General features: G+C 47.7%; 1 protein-coding gene across 2 annotated transcripts in view; it reads left to right on the top strand.

Annotated features, from left to right (window-relative positions):
• Window positions 1-14,791, top strand: part of dnah2 (dynein, axonemal, heavy chain 2) — a 253,765-nt gene that overhangs the window by 184,507 nt on the left and 54,467 nt on the right. For both annotated transcript variants that reach the window (XM_046327988.1, XM_046327989.1), the window contains exons 52-60: window positions 3,086-3,274; window positions 3,468-3,553; window positions 3,996-4,126; window positions 4,434-4,583; window positions 6,034-6,201; window positions 8,698-8,858; window positions 12,804-12,943; window positions 13,952-14,084; window positions 14,642-14,781. In XM_046327988.1, coding sequence (XP_046183944.1) covers window positions 3,086-3,274; window positions 3,468-3,553; window positions 3,996-4,126; window positions 4,434-4,583; window positions 6,034-6,201; window positions 8,698-8,858; window positions 12,804-12,943; window positions 13,952-14,084; window positions 14,642-14,781 — 1,298 coding nt within the window. The remainder of the gene's footprint in view (window positions 1-3,085; window positions 3,275-3,467; window positions 3,554-3,995; window positions 4,127-4,433; window positions 4,584-6,033; window positions 6,202-8,697; window positions 8,859-12,803; window positions 12,944-13,951; window positions 14,085-14,641; window positions 14,782-14,791) is intronic.

Below are 14,791 nucleotides of genomic sequence, written 5' to 3'. Positions count from 1 at the left end.
CTCTTCCTCTCCTCTTCCTCTCCCCCCTGCTCTCTCCATCCTCTTCCTCTATCCTCTCCCCCTGCTCTCTCCATCCTCTTCCTCTATCCTCTCCCCTGCTCTCTCCATCCTCTTCCTCTATCCTCTCTCCCCTGCTCTCTCCATCCTCTTCCTCTATCCTCTCCCCCTGCTCTCTCCATCCTCTTCCTCTATCCTCTCTCCCTGCTCTCTCCATCCTCCTCCTCTCCTCTATCCTCTCTCCTCTCTCTCCATCCTCTTCCTCCCTCTCCCCTGCTCTCTCCATCCTCTTCCTCTATCCTCTCTCCCCTGCTCTCTCCATCCTCTTCCTCTATCCTCTCTCCCCTGCTCTCTCCATCCTCTTCCTCTATCCTCTCTCCCTGCTCTCTCCATCCTCTTCCTCTATCCTCTCTCCCCTGCTCTCTCCATCCTCTTCCTCTATCCTCTCCCCTGCTCTCTCCATCCTCTTCCTCTATCCTCTCCCCTGCCCTCCATCCTCTTCCTCTATCCTCTCCCCCTGCTCTCTCCATCCTCTTCCTCTATCCTCTCCCCTGCTCTCTCCATCCTCTTCCTCTCCTCTCTCCCTGCTCTCTCCATCCTCTTCCCCCTCTCCCCCTGCTCTCTCCATCCTCTTCCTCTATCCTCTCCCCCTGCTCTCTCCATCCTCTTCCTCTATCCTCTCCTCCCTCTCTCTCCCTGCTCTCTCCATCCTCTTCCTCTATCCTCTCTCCCCTGCTCTCTCCATCCTCTTCCTCTATCCTCTCTCTCCCTGCTCTCTCCATCCTCTTCCTCTATCCTCTGCTCTCCATCCTCTTCCTCTATCCTCTCTCCCCTGCTCTCTCCATCCTCTTCCTCTATCCTCTCTCCCCTGCTCTCTCCATCCTCTTCCTCTATCCTCTCTCCCCTGCTCTCTCCATCCTCTTCCTCTATCCTCTTCCCCTGCTCTCTCCATCCTCTTCCTCTATCCTCTCTCCCCTGCTCTCTCCATCCTCTTCCTCTATCCTCTCCCCCTGCTCTCTCCATCCTCTTCCTCTATCCTCTCCCCCTGCTCTCTCCATCCTCTTCCTCTATCCTCTCTCCCCTGCTCTCTCCATCCTCTTCCTCTATCCTCTCTCCCCTGCTCTCTCCATCCTCTTCCTCTATCCTCTCTCCCCTGCTCTCTCCATCCTCTTCCTCTATCCTCTCTCCCCTGCTCTCTCCATCCTCTTCCTCTATCCTCTCTCCCCTGCTCTCTCCATCCTCTTCCACTCCTCTCCCCTGCTCTCTCCATCCTCTTCCTCTATCCTCTCTCCCCCTGCTCTCTCCATCCTCTTCCTCTATCCTCTCTCCCCTGCTCTCTCCATCCTCTTCCTCTATCCTCTCTCCCCTGCTCTCTCCATCCTCTTCCTCTATCCTCTCTCCCCTGCTCTCTCCATCCTCTTCCTCTATCCTCTCTCCCCTGCTCTCTCCATCCTCTTCCTCTATCCTCTCTCCCCTGCTCTCTCCATCCTCTTCCTCTATCCTCTCTCCCCTGCTCTCTCCATCCTCTTCCTCTATCCTCTCTCCCCTGCTCTCTCTCCATCCTCTTCCTCTATCCTCTTCTCCCCTGCTCTCTCCATCCTCTTCCTCTATCCTCTCTCCCCTGCTCTCTCCATCCTCTTCCTCTATCCTCTCTCCCCTGCTCTCTCCATCCTCTTCCTCTATCCTCTCTCCCTGCTCTCTCCATCCTCTTCCTCTATCCTCTCTCCCCTGCTCTCTCCATCCTCTTCCTCTATCCTCTCTCCCCTGCTCTCTCCATCCTCTTCCTCTATCCTCTCTCCCCTGCTCTCTCCATCCTCTTCCTCCTATCCTCTCTCCCTCTGCCATCCTCTTCCTCTATCCTCTCTCCCCTGCTCTCTCCATCCTCTTCCTCTATCCTCTCCCCCTGCTCTCTCCATCCTCTTCCTCTATCCTCTCTCCCCTGCTCTCTCCATCCTCTTCCTCTATCCTCTCTCCCCTGCTCTCTCCATCCTCTTCCTCTATCCTCTCTCCCCTGCTCTCTCCATCCTCTTCCTCTATCCTCTCTCCCCTGCTCTCTCCATCCTCTTCCTCTATCCTCTCTCCCCTGCTCTCTCCATCCTCTTCCTCTATCCTCTCTCCCCTGCTCTCTCCATCCTCTTCCTCTATCCTCTCTCCCCTGCTCTCTCCATCCTCTTCCTCTATCCTCTCTCCCCCTGCTCTCTCCATCCTCTTCCTCTATCCTCTCTCCCCTGCTCTCTCCATCCTCTTCCTCTATCCTCTCTCCCTCTCTCCATCTCCATCCTCTTCCCCTGCTCTCCATCCTTCCTCTATCCTCCCCCCTGCTCTCTCCATCCTCTTCCTCTATCCTCTCTCCCCTGCTCTCTCCATCCTCTTCCTCTATCCTCTCTCCCTGCTCTCTCCATCCTCTTCCTCTCCTCTCCCCCTGCTCTCTCCATCCTCTTCCTCTATCCTCTCCCCCTGCTCTCTCCATCCTCTTCCTCTATCCTCTCTCCCCTGCTCTCTCCATCCTCTTCCTCTCCTCTCCCCTGCTCTCTCCATCCTCTTCCTCTATCCTCTCTCCCCTGCTCTCTCCATCCTCTTCCTCTATCCTCTCTCCCCTGCTCTCTCCATCCTCTTCCTCTCCTCTCCCCTGCTCTCTCCATCCTCTTCCTTTATCCTCTCCCCTGCTCTCTCCATCCTCTTCCTCTATCCTCTCCCCTGCTCTCTCCATCCTCTTCCTCTATCCTCTCCCCTGCTCTCTCCATCCTCTTCCTTTATCCTCTCCCCTGCTCTCTCCATCCTCTTCCTCTATCCTCTCTCCATCCTCTTCCTCTATCCTCTCTCCATCCTCTTCCTCTATCCTCTCCCCTGCCTCTCTTATCAATTTTCACACTTTCTCTCTCTCAACTCGGTCAGGTGTACATGTTTACTCCTCTTTCACTCCTCTCCCCCTCTCCAAGAGTCTCAGATCAAGCACATCTACGTCACTATGATCACTCAGAAGCTCTTGTGCTCTCCCTTCCTCTCCTCCTGCACCCCCGCTCTCCTCTTTCATCCCTCCTTCCTTCCTTCCCTCCCTCACCTCACCTCTCCTCTCCTCTCTCTCCAGGAGTCTCAGATTAAGCGTATCTATGGTACTATGATCAACCAGAAGCTGCAGGAGTTTGAGGAGGAGGTGAAGCCTATAGGTTCCGTCCTGACTCAGGCCACCTTGGAACTCTACTACTCTGCCGTCGCCCGCTTCCTGCCCACACCCGCCAAGATACACTACCTCTTCAACCTCAGAGACATCTCCAGGGTAGGGGCTACACACACACACACACACACATGACATACACACACACACACGCGCACGCGCAAGTCGTACTGAATGCGTCGACTCTCACTCAATCTCTCTTAATCCTGGTCTTCGGTGTCTGGGGTTTAGGCATAGATTAACAGTGGACTTGTGTTTCTGTGCGTCAATAAGCTGTCGTCTCCTCCTCGTCAAGGTGTTCCAGGGTTTACTGCGAGCTCACAGAGACTTCCACGACACCAAGCAGAGCATCACCAGACTGTGGATACACGAGTGCTTCAGGTATACTGCTCTCTATCCCTCGTTATACACTGGCTGGTTCCAGCCCTGAATGCTGATTGGCGGTCAGTCATGGTATACAACGGGTTTGACAAAACAGTTATTTTTACTGCTCTACTTACTTTGGTAACCGGTTATAAAATAGTAATAAGGCACCTCAGAGGTTTGTGGTAGATGGCCAAATATACCAGGGCTAAGGGCTGTATCCAGGCACTCCGCGTTGCGTCGTGCCTAAGAACAGCCCTTAGCCGAGGTGTATTGGCCATATACCACACCCCCTCGGGGCAGCTTAAATATATTATAATAAGACATAGGATAAGAGACGCATTCATTGTACCCAAGGAGACAATAGTCTCTACCACTACAGTATATACTGTGTACATTCTGTCTGCCTGGCGTGACATGCAGCACGGACTCCTCCGGTCTCCTCTCTCCCCATCCCCAGGGTGTTCTCAGACCGTCTGGTGGACCAGAGTGACACAGAGGCCTTCGTAGGGCTGCTGGCTGAGAAACTAGGCTCTCTGTTTGAACTCACCTACCACAGCATCTGCCCCAACAAACAACCACCCATATTCGGTACTAACAAACGCTCACTCGCGGTATCACACACACACAGACACACACACATACAGGGGACTGGGAGGATGGGATGGATGGTTCTTTAACTAGTCTGAGTGATGAATGGATGTGTGTGTACATTGACAAGGGGACTGGATGAAGGATCGATTTAGGTATTGATTAATGAGTGGTTTGTAATTAGTAGACTGGTTGGTTGGTTGATTGATTACAACAGCTCTGTCTCCCGAGAGTTGTTCACAGACGTCTTGTATGTCAATATAACTACGTGTGTGTGTTTGCGCGCGTGTGTCTCTCTCTCTCTCAGGGGACTTCCTGAAGGAGCACCGTGTGTATGAGGATCTAGTGGACTTGAAGACGTTGAAGGGTTTCATGGAGTCTCAGCTGGAGGACTACAACCTGACCCCTGGAGTGGTACCCATGTCCCTGGTGCTGTTCAGGGACGCCGTAGAACACGGTGAGTAGTAGGACAGATCGATCGTCTATGATGATAATCATAGTCAGTATAGTACGTATGAATACTGCGTTCATTTCTGCGTTCTTACATCAGCTGATACATCATGCTGTACAGAAACAGCCTAAAACCCCAAACAGCAAGCAATGCAGGTGTAGAAGCACGGTGGCTAGGAAAAAATTCCATGGAAAGGCCAGAACCTAGGAAGAAACCTAGAGAGGAACCAGGCTCTGAAGGGTGGCCAGTCCTCTTCTGGCTGTGCCGGGTGGAGATTATAACAGAACATGGCCAAGATGTTCAAATGTTCATAGATGACCAGCAGGGTCAAATAATAATAATCACAGTAGTTGTAGAGGGTGCAACAGGTCAGCACCTCAGGAGTAAATGTCAGTTGACTTTTCATAGCCGATCATTGAGAGTATCTCTACCGCTCCTGCTGTCTCTAGAGAGTTGAAAACAGCATGTCTGGGACAACCAGGCAGGATATAACCCCACCCACTTTGCCAAACTTACCACCAACTTACCATCCTGAGACATTGCCAGAGTATAGCCCACAAAGATCTCCGCCACGGCACAACCCAAGGGGGGCGACAACCCAGACAGGAAGATCACGTCAGTGACTCAACCCACTCAAGTGACGCACCCCTCCTAGGGACGGTATGGAAGAGCACCAGTAAGCCAGTGACAGCCACTGTAATAGGGTTAGAGGCAGAGAATCCCAGTGGAGAGAGGGGAACCGGCCAGGCAGAGACCAGCAGGGGCGATTCGTCGCTCCAGAGCCTTTACGTTCACCTTCCCACTCCTGGGCCAGACTACACTCAATCATAGGACCTACTGAAGAGATGAGTCTTCAATAAAGACTTAAAGGTTGAGACCGAGTCTGCGTCTCTCACATGGGTAGGCAGACCATTCCATAAGCTGTTTACTAAGAACTTCTAGGGACAGTAAGGAGGCCTGCGTCTTGTGACCGTAGGGTATGTGCAGGTACGTACAGCAGGACCAAATCGGAAAGATAGGTAGGAGCAAGCCCCTGTAATGCTTTGTAGGTTAGCAGTAAAACCATGAAATCATCCCTTGCCTTAACAGGAAGCCAGTGTAGAGAGGTTAGCACTGGAGTACATCCTGTTATCACACATCCCTGGTGTTTGGTCTCACCTTTTCATTACTTTGGCTCTTACTTCGCATCAAGAAAATATCTTCATTTTCATATCTTACCAATGAGTCAGGTTAGGGATGGGTGTTGGTGTCTAGCTTTGCTGAGCATACAAACAATGTGTGTGTGTGTGTGTGTGTGTGTGTGTGTGTGTGTGTGTGTGTGTGTGTGTGTGTGTGTGTGTGTGTGTGTGTGTGTGTGTGTGTGTGTGTGTGTGTGTGTGTGTGTGTGTGTGTGTGTGTGTGTGTGTGTGTGTGTGTGTGTGTGTGTGTGTGTGTGTGTGTGTGTGTGTTCCCTCAGTAACCCGTGTGGTGCGTGTGATCAGCCAGCCCAGAGGGAACATGCTGCTGGTGGGCATCGGGGGCTCAGGCAGACAGAGTCTTTCCAAGATGGCCGCCTCCATCTGTGAGTACCTGGTCTTCCAGGTGGAGGTCACCAAGCAGTACCGCAAGCAGGAGTTCAGAGAGGGTAAGAGACCATTAAACATGACTAAGTACCAGCACATGGGTTTTAATACTTTTTGAAGTAATTTCAAATACTTCATCTGAGCTTGATTGAGCTTGCCTAGCACAATGGAACCAATGAGGGGGAGACTTTCTAGTTAACTGCACTACAGAGGTATGAGACAGAGGTATATACAGTGCCTTGCGAAAGTATTCGGCCCCCTTGAACTTTGCGACCCTTTGCCACATTTCAGGCTTCAAACATAAAGATATAAAACTGTATTTTTTTTGTGTAGAATCAACAACAAGTGGGACACAATCATGAAGTGGAACGACATTTATTGGATATTTCAAACTTTTTTAACAAATCAAAAACTGAAAAATTGGGCGTGCAAAATTATTCAGCCCCCTTAAGTTAATACTTTGTAGCACCACCTTTTGCTGTGATTACAGCTGTAAGTCGCTTGGGGTATGTCTCTATCAGTTTTGCACATCGAGAGACTGAAATTATTTCCCATTCCTCCTTGCAAAACAGCTCGAGCTCAGTGAGGTTGGATGGAGAGCATTTGTGAACAGCAGTTTTCAGTTCTTTCCACAGATTCTCGATTGGATTCAGGTCTGGACTTTGACTTGGCCATTCTAACACCTGGATATGTTTATTTTTGAACCATTCCATTGTAGATTTTGCTTTATGTTTTGGATCATTGTCTTGTTGGAAGACAAATCTCCGTCCCAGTCTCAGGTCTTTTGCAGACTCCATCAGGTTTTCTTCCAGAATGGTCCTGTATTTGGCTCCATCCATCTTCCCATCAATTTTAACCATCTTCCCTGTCCCTGCTGAAGAAAAGCAGGCCCAAACCATGATGCTGCCACCACCATGTTTGACAGTGGGGATGGTGTGTTCAGAGTGATGAGCTGTGTTGCTTTTACGCCAAACATAACGTTTTGCATTGTTGCTAAAAAGTTCAATTTTGGTTTCATCTGACCAGAGCACCTTCCTCCACATGTTTGGTGTGTCTCCCAGGTGGCTTGTGGCAAACTTTAAACAACACTTTTTATGGATATCTTTAAGAAATGGCTTTCTTCTTGCCACTCTTCCATAAAGGCCAGATTTGTGCAATATACGACTGATTGTTGTCCTATGGACAGAGTCTCCCACCTCGGCTGTAGATCTCTGCAGTTCATCCAGAGTGATCATGGGCCTCTTGGCTGCATCTCTGATCAGTCTTCTCCTTGTATGAGCTGAAAGTTTAGAGGGACGGCCAGGTCTTGGTAGATTTGCAGTGGTCTGATACTCCTTCCATTTCAATATTATCACTTGCACAGTGCTCCTTGGGATGTTTAAAGCTTGGGAAATATTTTTGTATCCAAATCCGGCTTTAAACTTCTTCACAACAGTATCTCGGACCTGCCTGGTGTGTTCCTTGTTCTTCATGATGCTCTCTGCGCTTTTAACGGACCTCTGAGACTATCACAGTGCAGGTGCATTTATACGGAGACTTGATTACACACAGGTGGATTGTATTTATCATCATTAGTCATTCAGGTCAACATTGGATCATTCAGAGATCCTCACTGACCTTCTGGAGAGAGTTTGCTGCACTGAAAGTAAAGGGGCTGAATAATTTTGCACGCCCAATTTTTCAGTTTTTGATTTGTTAAAAAAGTTTGAAATATCCAACAAATGTCGTTCCACTTCATGATTGTGTCCCACTTGTTGTTGATTCTTCACAAAAAAATACAGTTTTATATCTTTATGTTTGAAGCCTGAAATGTGGCAAGAGGTCGCAAAGTTCAAGGGGACCGAATATTTTCGCTAGGCACTGTATTTGGACCTGTTCTGCAAGAGAAATTTGTCAAATTTGGTTGATCTGCCAACAGCAAGGCATTTGTTTAGAACAGGGGTCTTCAACCTTTTCTTGTCCAGGGACCCCATCCCAGGAAAACCCGGCAACACAGGGACCCCCATCATGTTATCCCCCCAAAGAAATTAATGTCTTGTCTTATCATCAGGTGAATGATAATGGAAAGGATATCAAATCAACATTTCAAATGAATAGAAGTCATTTCTTCTGTTGTTGCTAGCAACATTCTTATTATTTAATTTTTTTCACAGACCCCCTGCAGTACATCTGCGGGACCCCCTGTTGAATACCTCTGGTTTAGAACATAATTGCACTGAATTACAGCACACTGCTCAGGACCGCTCGCTCCCTGAGCGTTTAATATGAATTGAGTCAGACTGATAGCCTTACGTTCTGCTCTAATTGAACAAAACACTTTAATTAGATGACATTTTCCTCCGTTTGTTTGTTGTTAGTAAATATTTTAGTTGCTTTTCAGCTGGTGCAGTTATTTTGATTGTTCAGGAATGTCCTACTTTGTTGAGTCTGATTCTACGCCTAGAACCTTAACCACAAATACTATTGTCGTGATCACAACCCGGCAACACGCACGCACGCACGCACACACACACACACACATCCTTGAGTCTTCTCCTCCCATGCATGTCTCCTCCCAGACATAAAGAAGTTGTATCGTCTGACGGGTGTGGACAACAAGCCCACCGTGTTCCTGTTCAACGACACCCAGATAGTAGACCAGTCTTTCCTGGAGGACATCAACAACATCCTCAGCTCTGGAGAGGTGCCCAACCTCTACAAACAGGACGAGTTTGAAGAGGTACGATTACTAAACAGGGTTTCATACAATGCAACGTTTGCATCCGTTATTTTGAAAGGGGGACTTTACACAGGTGCTAGTGCACTGAGTGTACAAAACATTAAGAACACCTTTCTAATATCGAGTTGCTGCCCCTCCCCCCCCACCTCCCACTCTTGCCCTCAGAACAGCCTCAGTTTGTTGGGGCATGGAGTCTACAAAGTGTCGAAAGCATTCCACAGGGATGTTGGCCCATGTTGACTCCGATGATTCCCACACTTGTGTCAAGTTGGCTTTGGGTGGTGGACCATTCTTGATGCACGTGGGAAACTGTTCAGCGGGAAAAACCCAGTAGCGTTGCAGTTCCTGACACTGAAACACACTGTTGTACACGGTGATTCAGGGCACCCCAAACATGCTCAATGGGTGACATGTCTGGTGAGTATGCAGGCCATGGAAGAACTATGACATTTTCAGCTGTGGTTGAGCAGGAATTGTGTACAGATCCTTGCGACAAGAGGCCATGCATTATCATGAAACATGAGGTGATGGCGGTGGATGAACGGCATGAGAATGGGCCTCAGGATCTTGTCATGGTATCTCTGTGCATTCAAATTCCCAGTCGATAAAATGCAATTGTGTCCGTTGTCCGTAGCTTTTGCCTGCCCATACCATAACCCCACCGCCACCATGGGGCACTCTGTTCACAGTGTTGACATCAGCAAACTGCTCAACCACACAACGCCGTACACGCTGTCTGCCATCTGCCCAGTACAGTTGAAACCAGGATTCGTCCGTGAAGAGCACACTCTAAAGCGCGCCACTGTCCATCAAAGGTGAACATTTTGCCGCTGAAGTCGGTTATGGTGCCGAACTGTAGTCAGGTTAAGACCCTGGTAAGGATGACAAGCACGCAGATGAGCTTCACTGAGACAGTTGGTGCAGAAATTATTTGGTTATGCAAACCCACGGTTTCATCAGCTTTCCGGGTGGCTGGTCTCAGACAATCCTGCAGGTGAAGAAGCTGGATCTGGAGGTCCTGGGCTGGCGTGGTTGCAAAGTGGTCTACAGTTGTGAGGCCCGTTGCCAAATTCTCAAAAACAACATTGGAGTGGGCTTATGGTAGAGAAATTAACATTCAATTCTCTGGCAAAAGCTATGGTGGACATTCCTGCAGTAGGCATGCCGATTTCACGCTCCCTAAAAACTTGAGACATCTGTAGCATTGTGTTGTGTGACAAAACTGCACATTTAAGAGTGGCCTTTTATTGTCCCCCAGCACAAGGTGCACCTGTGTAATTATCATGCCGTTTAATCGGCTTCTTGATATGCCACACCTGTCTGGTGAATGGATTATCTTGCCAAAGCAGAAATGATGTAAACCAATTTGTGCACAAAAAAAGAAGCAAGCTTTTTGTGCATTTGGAAAATGTCTGGGATCTTTTATTTCAGCTCATGAAGCATGGCACCAACACTTTACATGTTGCATTGACATTTTTGTTCAGTATATATAATATATACTGTATGAATGAACAAAGGATTTTTTGTTGGTAGTGTCCAGTCGCCGTTTGGCAACCCATCCCTTTTGGGGTTAATTGACACATAAACAAACATTACAATAATTCACTGTGTTAATTATTCTTCCGGTGTTCGCTGCAGTGTGCATCGCATAAAGAGTGAAAAAATGTAAGATAAAAATCTATGCATTATTGTAAATGAGGTTATCCAAACAATAATTACATCCCTAGAGCAGTACAAATATATACATACACACAAGCATATACACTGCATATATACACATACAAACATACATACTGAATATGAGAATGTGTTCTTAACTGACTTGCCTAGTTAAATAAAGGTTAAATAAAATAACAACTTACAGATAAATAAATACCGAAAAATGAAACAGAGGGCATTTGAACCCAGTCTGGCACAAAGATAAGATTCATATGAGAGACAAGCCTATACACAATCTATATACACACATACCATTTACCACATAGAAGATTCATATGAGAGACAAGCCTATACACAATCTATATACACACGAGCCATTTATCCACTTAGAAGCTAAATATTTGTATCATTTAATTATAGGTATAGGTGTAGGTTTTTCTTTTATTCCAGGCTTTATCTAAATATTCCGCAAACGGAAATACACAATGGACAAAATACCACTTCAGTTTCTCCTCATCGCTCAGCCACATAATGCCAGGGTATATCTGGTGGTCTGTCTCTTCATCGCTCAGCCACATAATGCCAGGGTATATCTGGTGGTCTGTCTCTTCATCGCTCAGCCACATAATGCCAGGGTATATCTGGTGGTCTGTCTCTTCATCACTCAGCCACATAATGCCAGGGTGTATCTGGTGGTCTGTCTCTTCATCACTCAGCCACATAATGCCAGGGTATATCTGGTGGTCTGTCTCTTCATCACTCAGCCACATAATGCCAGGGTATATCTGGTGGTCTGTCTCTTCATCATCAGCCACATAATGCCAGGGTATATCTGGTGGTCTGTCTCTTCATCACTCAGCCACATAATGCCAGGGTATATCTGGTGGTCTGTCTCTTCATCACTCAGCCACATAATGCCAGGGTATATCTGGTGGTCTGTCTCTTCATCACTCAGCCACATAATGCCAGGGTATATCTGGTGGTCTGTCTCTTCATCGCTCAGCCACATAATGCCAGGGTATATCTGGTGGTCTGTCTCTTCATCACTCAGCCACATAATGCCAGGGTATATCTGGTGGTCTGTCTCTTCATCACTCAGCCACATAAATGCCAGGGTATATCTGGTGGTCTGTCTCTTCATCACTCAGCCACATAATGCCAGGGTATATCTGGTGGTCTGTCTCTTCATCGCTCAGCCACATAATGCCAGGGTATATCTGGTGGTCTGTCTCTTCATCACTCAGCCACATAATGCCAGGGTGGTGGTCTGTCTCTTCATCTGCCACATAATGCCAGGTCTGGTGGTCTGTCTCTTCATCACTCAGCCACATAATGCCAGGGTATATCTGGTGGTCTGTCTCTTCATCGCTCAGCCACATAATGCCAGGGTGTATCTGGTGGTCTGTCTCTTCATCACTCAGCCACATAATGCCAGGGTATATCTGGTGGTCTGTCTCTTCATCGCTCAGCCACATAATGCCAGGGTGTATCTGGTGGTCTGTCTCTTCATCACTCAGCCACATAATGCCAGGGTGTATCTGGTGGTCTGTCTCTTCATCGCTCAGCCACATAATGCCAGGGTATATCTGGTGGTCTGTCTCTTCATCGCTCAGCCACATAATGCCAGGGTATATCTGGTGGTCTGTCTCATCACTCAGCCACATAATGCCAGGGTATATCTGATGGTCTGTCTCTTCATCACTCAGCCACATAATGCCAGGGTATATCTGGTGGTCTGTCTCTTCATCGCTCAGCCACATAATGCCAGGGTATATCTGGTGGTCTGTCTCATCACTCAGCCACATAATGCCAGGGTATATCTGATGGTCTGTCTCTTCATCACTCAGCCACATAATGCCAGGGTATATCTGATGGTCTGTCTCTTCATCACTCAGCCACATAATGCCAGGGTATATCTGGTGGTCTGTCTCATCACTCAGCCACATAATGCCAGGGTATATCTGATGGTCTGTCTCTTCATCACTCAGCCACATAATGCCAGGGTATATCTGGTGTGCTTTCTGGAATAAGAGAAAGCGTATTTCGCGGTAGAAAGGACAGTGGAGGATAAAATGAATTTCAGTCTGTATTTCTTCGAGGTCGCAATCGTTACATAGTGTTTCCTCTTCCATTTCACCACGATACCGACTGTATAAGATCTCTCTATTTTAGTACATCTCTTGTAGAAATGTCACCACACATGTGTGTGGTAGGCTAGTTTGTGTTTGTTCTTATGTTGTTTTGTCTCGTTGTGTATTTACCTTTGACCCTGACCTCCTCGTCCAGGTGTCCAGTGCTCTGTCGGACTGCGCCAGGAAAGACAACATCATTGAGACTCCAGACTCCATGTTCAACTACCTGATAGAGAGAGTGAGGAACAACCTGCACATCGTGCTCTGCATGAGCCCTGTGGGAGACCCCTTCAGGTAAGCCTGCACTCGGGACAGTTTTTGAAGTTAAAGAATGTACAGTGCCTGCTATATCGCACCAAGCAAAGTCATTAGTCATGTACAAAGCACTGAACACATTCAACAATAAGGGTTTGGAGACAGAGATGAAAGCTTTTCCTGCGGCATCATCTGTGCTAATGGGCGACTAGTAGAGGTTTCTTCCAAAGCATTGCCACCATTCTCTCATTATCTGTTTCCTTCTCATACTCTCTCTGTCTGAGTGTGTAAACCCCACACTCCAGCACAGCTGATTCTCAGTATTAAAGCATAGACAGCCAAACATGAACACTTGTCAGCTTGTTAATGGCTAATGTGCGTCCCGCCATCCCTTGTCTTGCAAATTAGGAATTGTGTTTAGGATGACAAAGCGTTTTAGACCTGAGGCTTGCTGTGAGTAGAAATGACAGGATGGATAGCAGACATGATGGCTGGGTCACTCACACACACACATACACACACATACGCACACACCAGTCTGTCTCTCTCTCATTAACGAGACAGGGCAGTGTTCACACATAATACCACTAATTGGGCTGGCAGGGCCCATTACCCAGAGCTAATCACCATGCTTTGGCTGTTGGCTCCAGGGCAGCCCTCCATTCCTCCATCCCTCCATTCCTCCATTCCTCCACCTCTGACCAGTATTTGTGGCTGGGAGTGAGAGGGGATCTTACCAGGTCAACACAGTCACACTGGCTGTGTGATGGCATGACAGCAATTAGCCAGCAAAACCTAGTGGCTCAGACAATGGAGGTTGGGTCTTGGCAGCTGTTAAGTTGAGTGGATTAAAGTTGCATTTCTCCAAGAGCTCAAAGTGATTTTCATCATTCACGACATTCACCTCCACAGCCGTGTTTAGCACCCACCTGGGTAACACACCCATTTCGACACAACTAGACTCAGAGCACACCCCACAACAGATTGAAACGTTTATTGAAATCAATGGACTCTTTGGATCTGATTAACTTGTATGTGTTCCTCAAGGAACTATATCCGTCAGTACCCAGCCCTGGTGAACTGTGCCACCATCGACTGGTTCTCAGAGTGGCCCAGAGATGCCCTGTTGGAGGTGGCTGAGAGATACCTGGACGGACTGGCCCTGGGCACCGTGGAGGGGGTGAGACACACACACACACACACATGCTGGCACGCACGCGCACACACACACACAGATAACACACATACAGTGGGGAGAACAAGTATTTGATACACTGCCGATTTTGCAGGTTTTCCTACTTACTAAGCATGTAGAGGTCTGTAATTGTTTATCATAGGTACACTTCAACTGTGAGAGACGGAATCTAAAACAAAAATCCAGGAAATCACAGGAGAAACTCTTGGCTCTTGTAATGTTGTATGTTTCAATAGTGTTATATTCTCTTGTAATACATTTTTAATAACGTTGTAATGACATGTTGGGGATTTATTGTAGATCTAGACAAAGGTGTCCAGTATCTTTGTGACCATGCACCAGTCTGTGGCCCAGTAATGTTGTATAATGTTGTAATAATGTTGTAATAACGTTATATCTTTGGGTGGATGTGTTCCTCTAGATCCAGACCAAAGTGGCCAGTATCTTTGTGACCATGCACCAGTCTTTGGCCCAGTAATGTTGTCTAATGTTGTAATAACGTTGTAACAACGTTATATCTTTGGGTGGATGTGTTCCTCTAGATCCAGACCAAAGTGGCCAGTATCTTTGTGACCATGCACCAGTCTGTGGCCCAGTTCTCCCAGAGGATGAAGCTGGAGCTGAAGAGACACAACTATGTCACTCCTACCAACTACCTGGAGCTGGTGTCTGGATACAAAAAGTAACTAACT

The sequence above is a fragment of the Oncorhynchus gorbuscha genome, linkage group LG25 (assembly GCF_021184085.1).
Source record: "Oncorhynchus gorbuscha isolate QuinsamMale2020 ecotype Even-year linkage group LG25, OgorEven_v1.0, whole genome shotgun sequence".
Lineage (NCBI taxonomy): Eukaryota > Metazoa > Chordata > Actinopteri > Salmoniformes > Salmonidae > Oncorhynchus > Oncorhynchus gorbuscha.
Note: the sequence above shows the minus strand (reverse complement) of the source record. Positions and strands in the feature narration are given on the sequence as shown.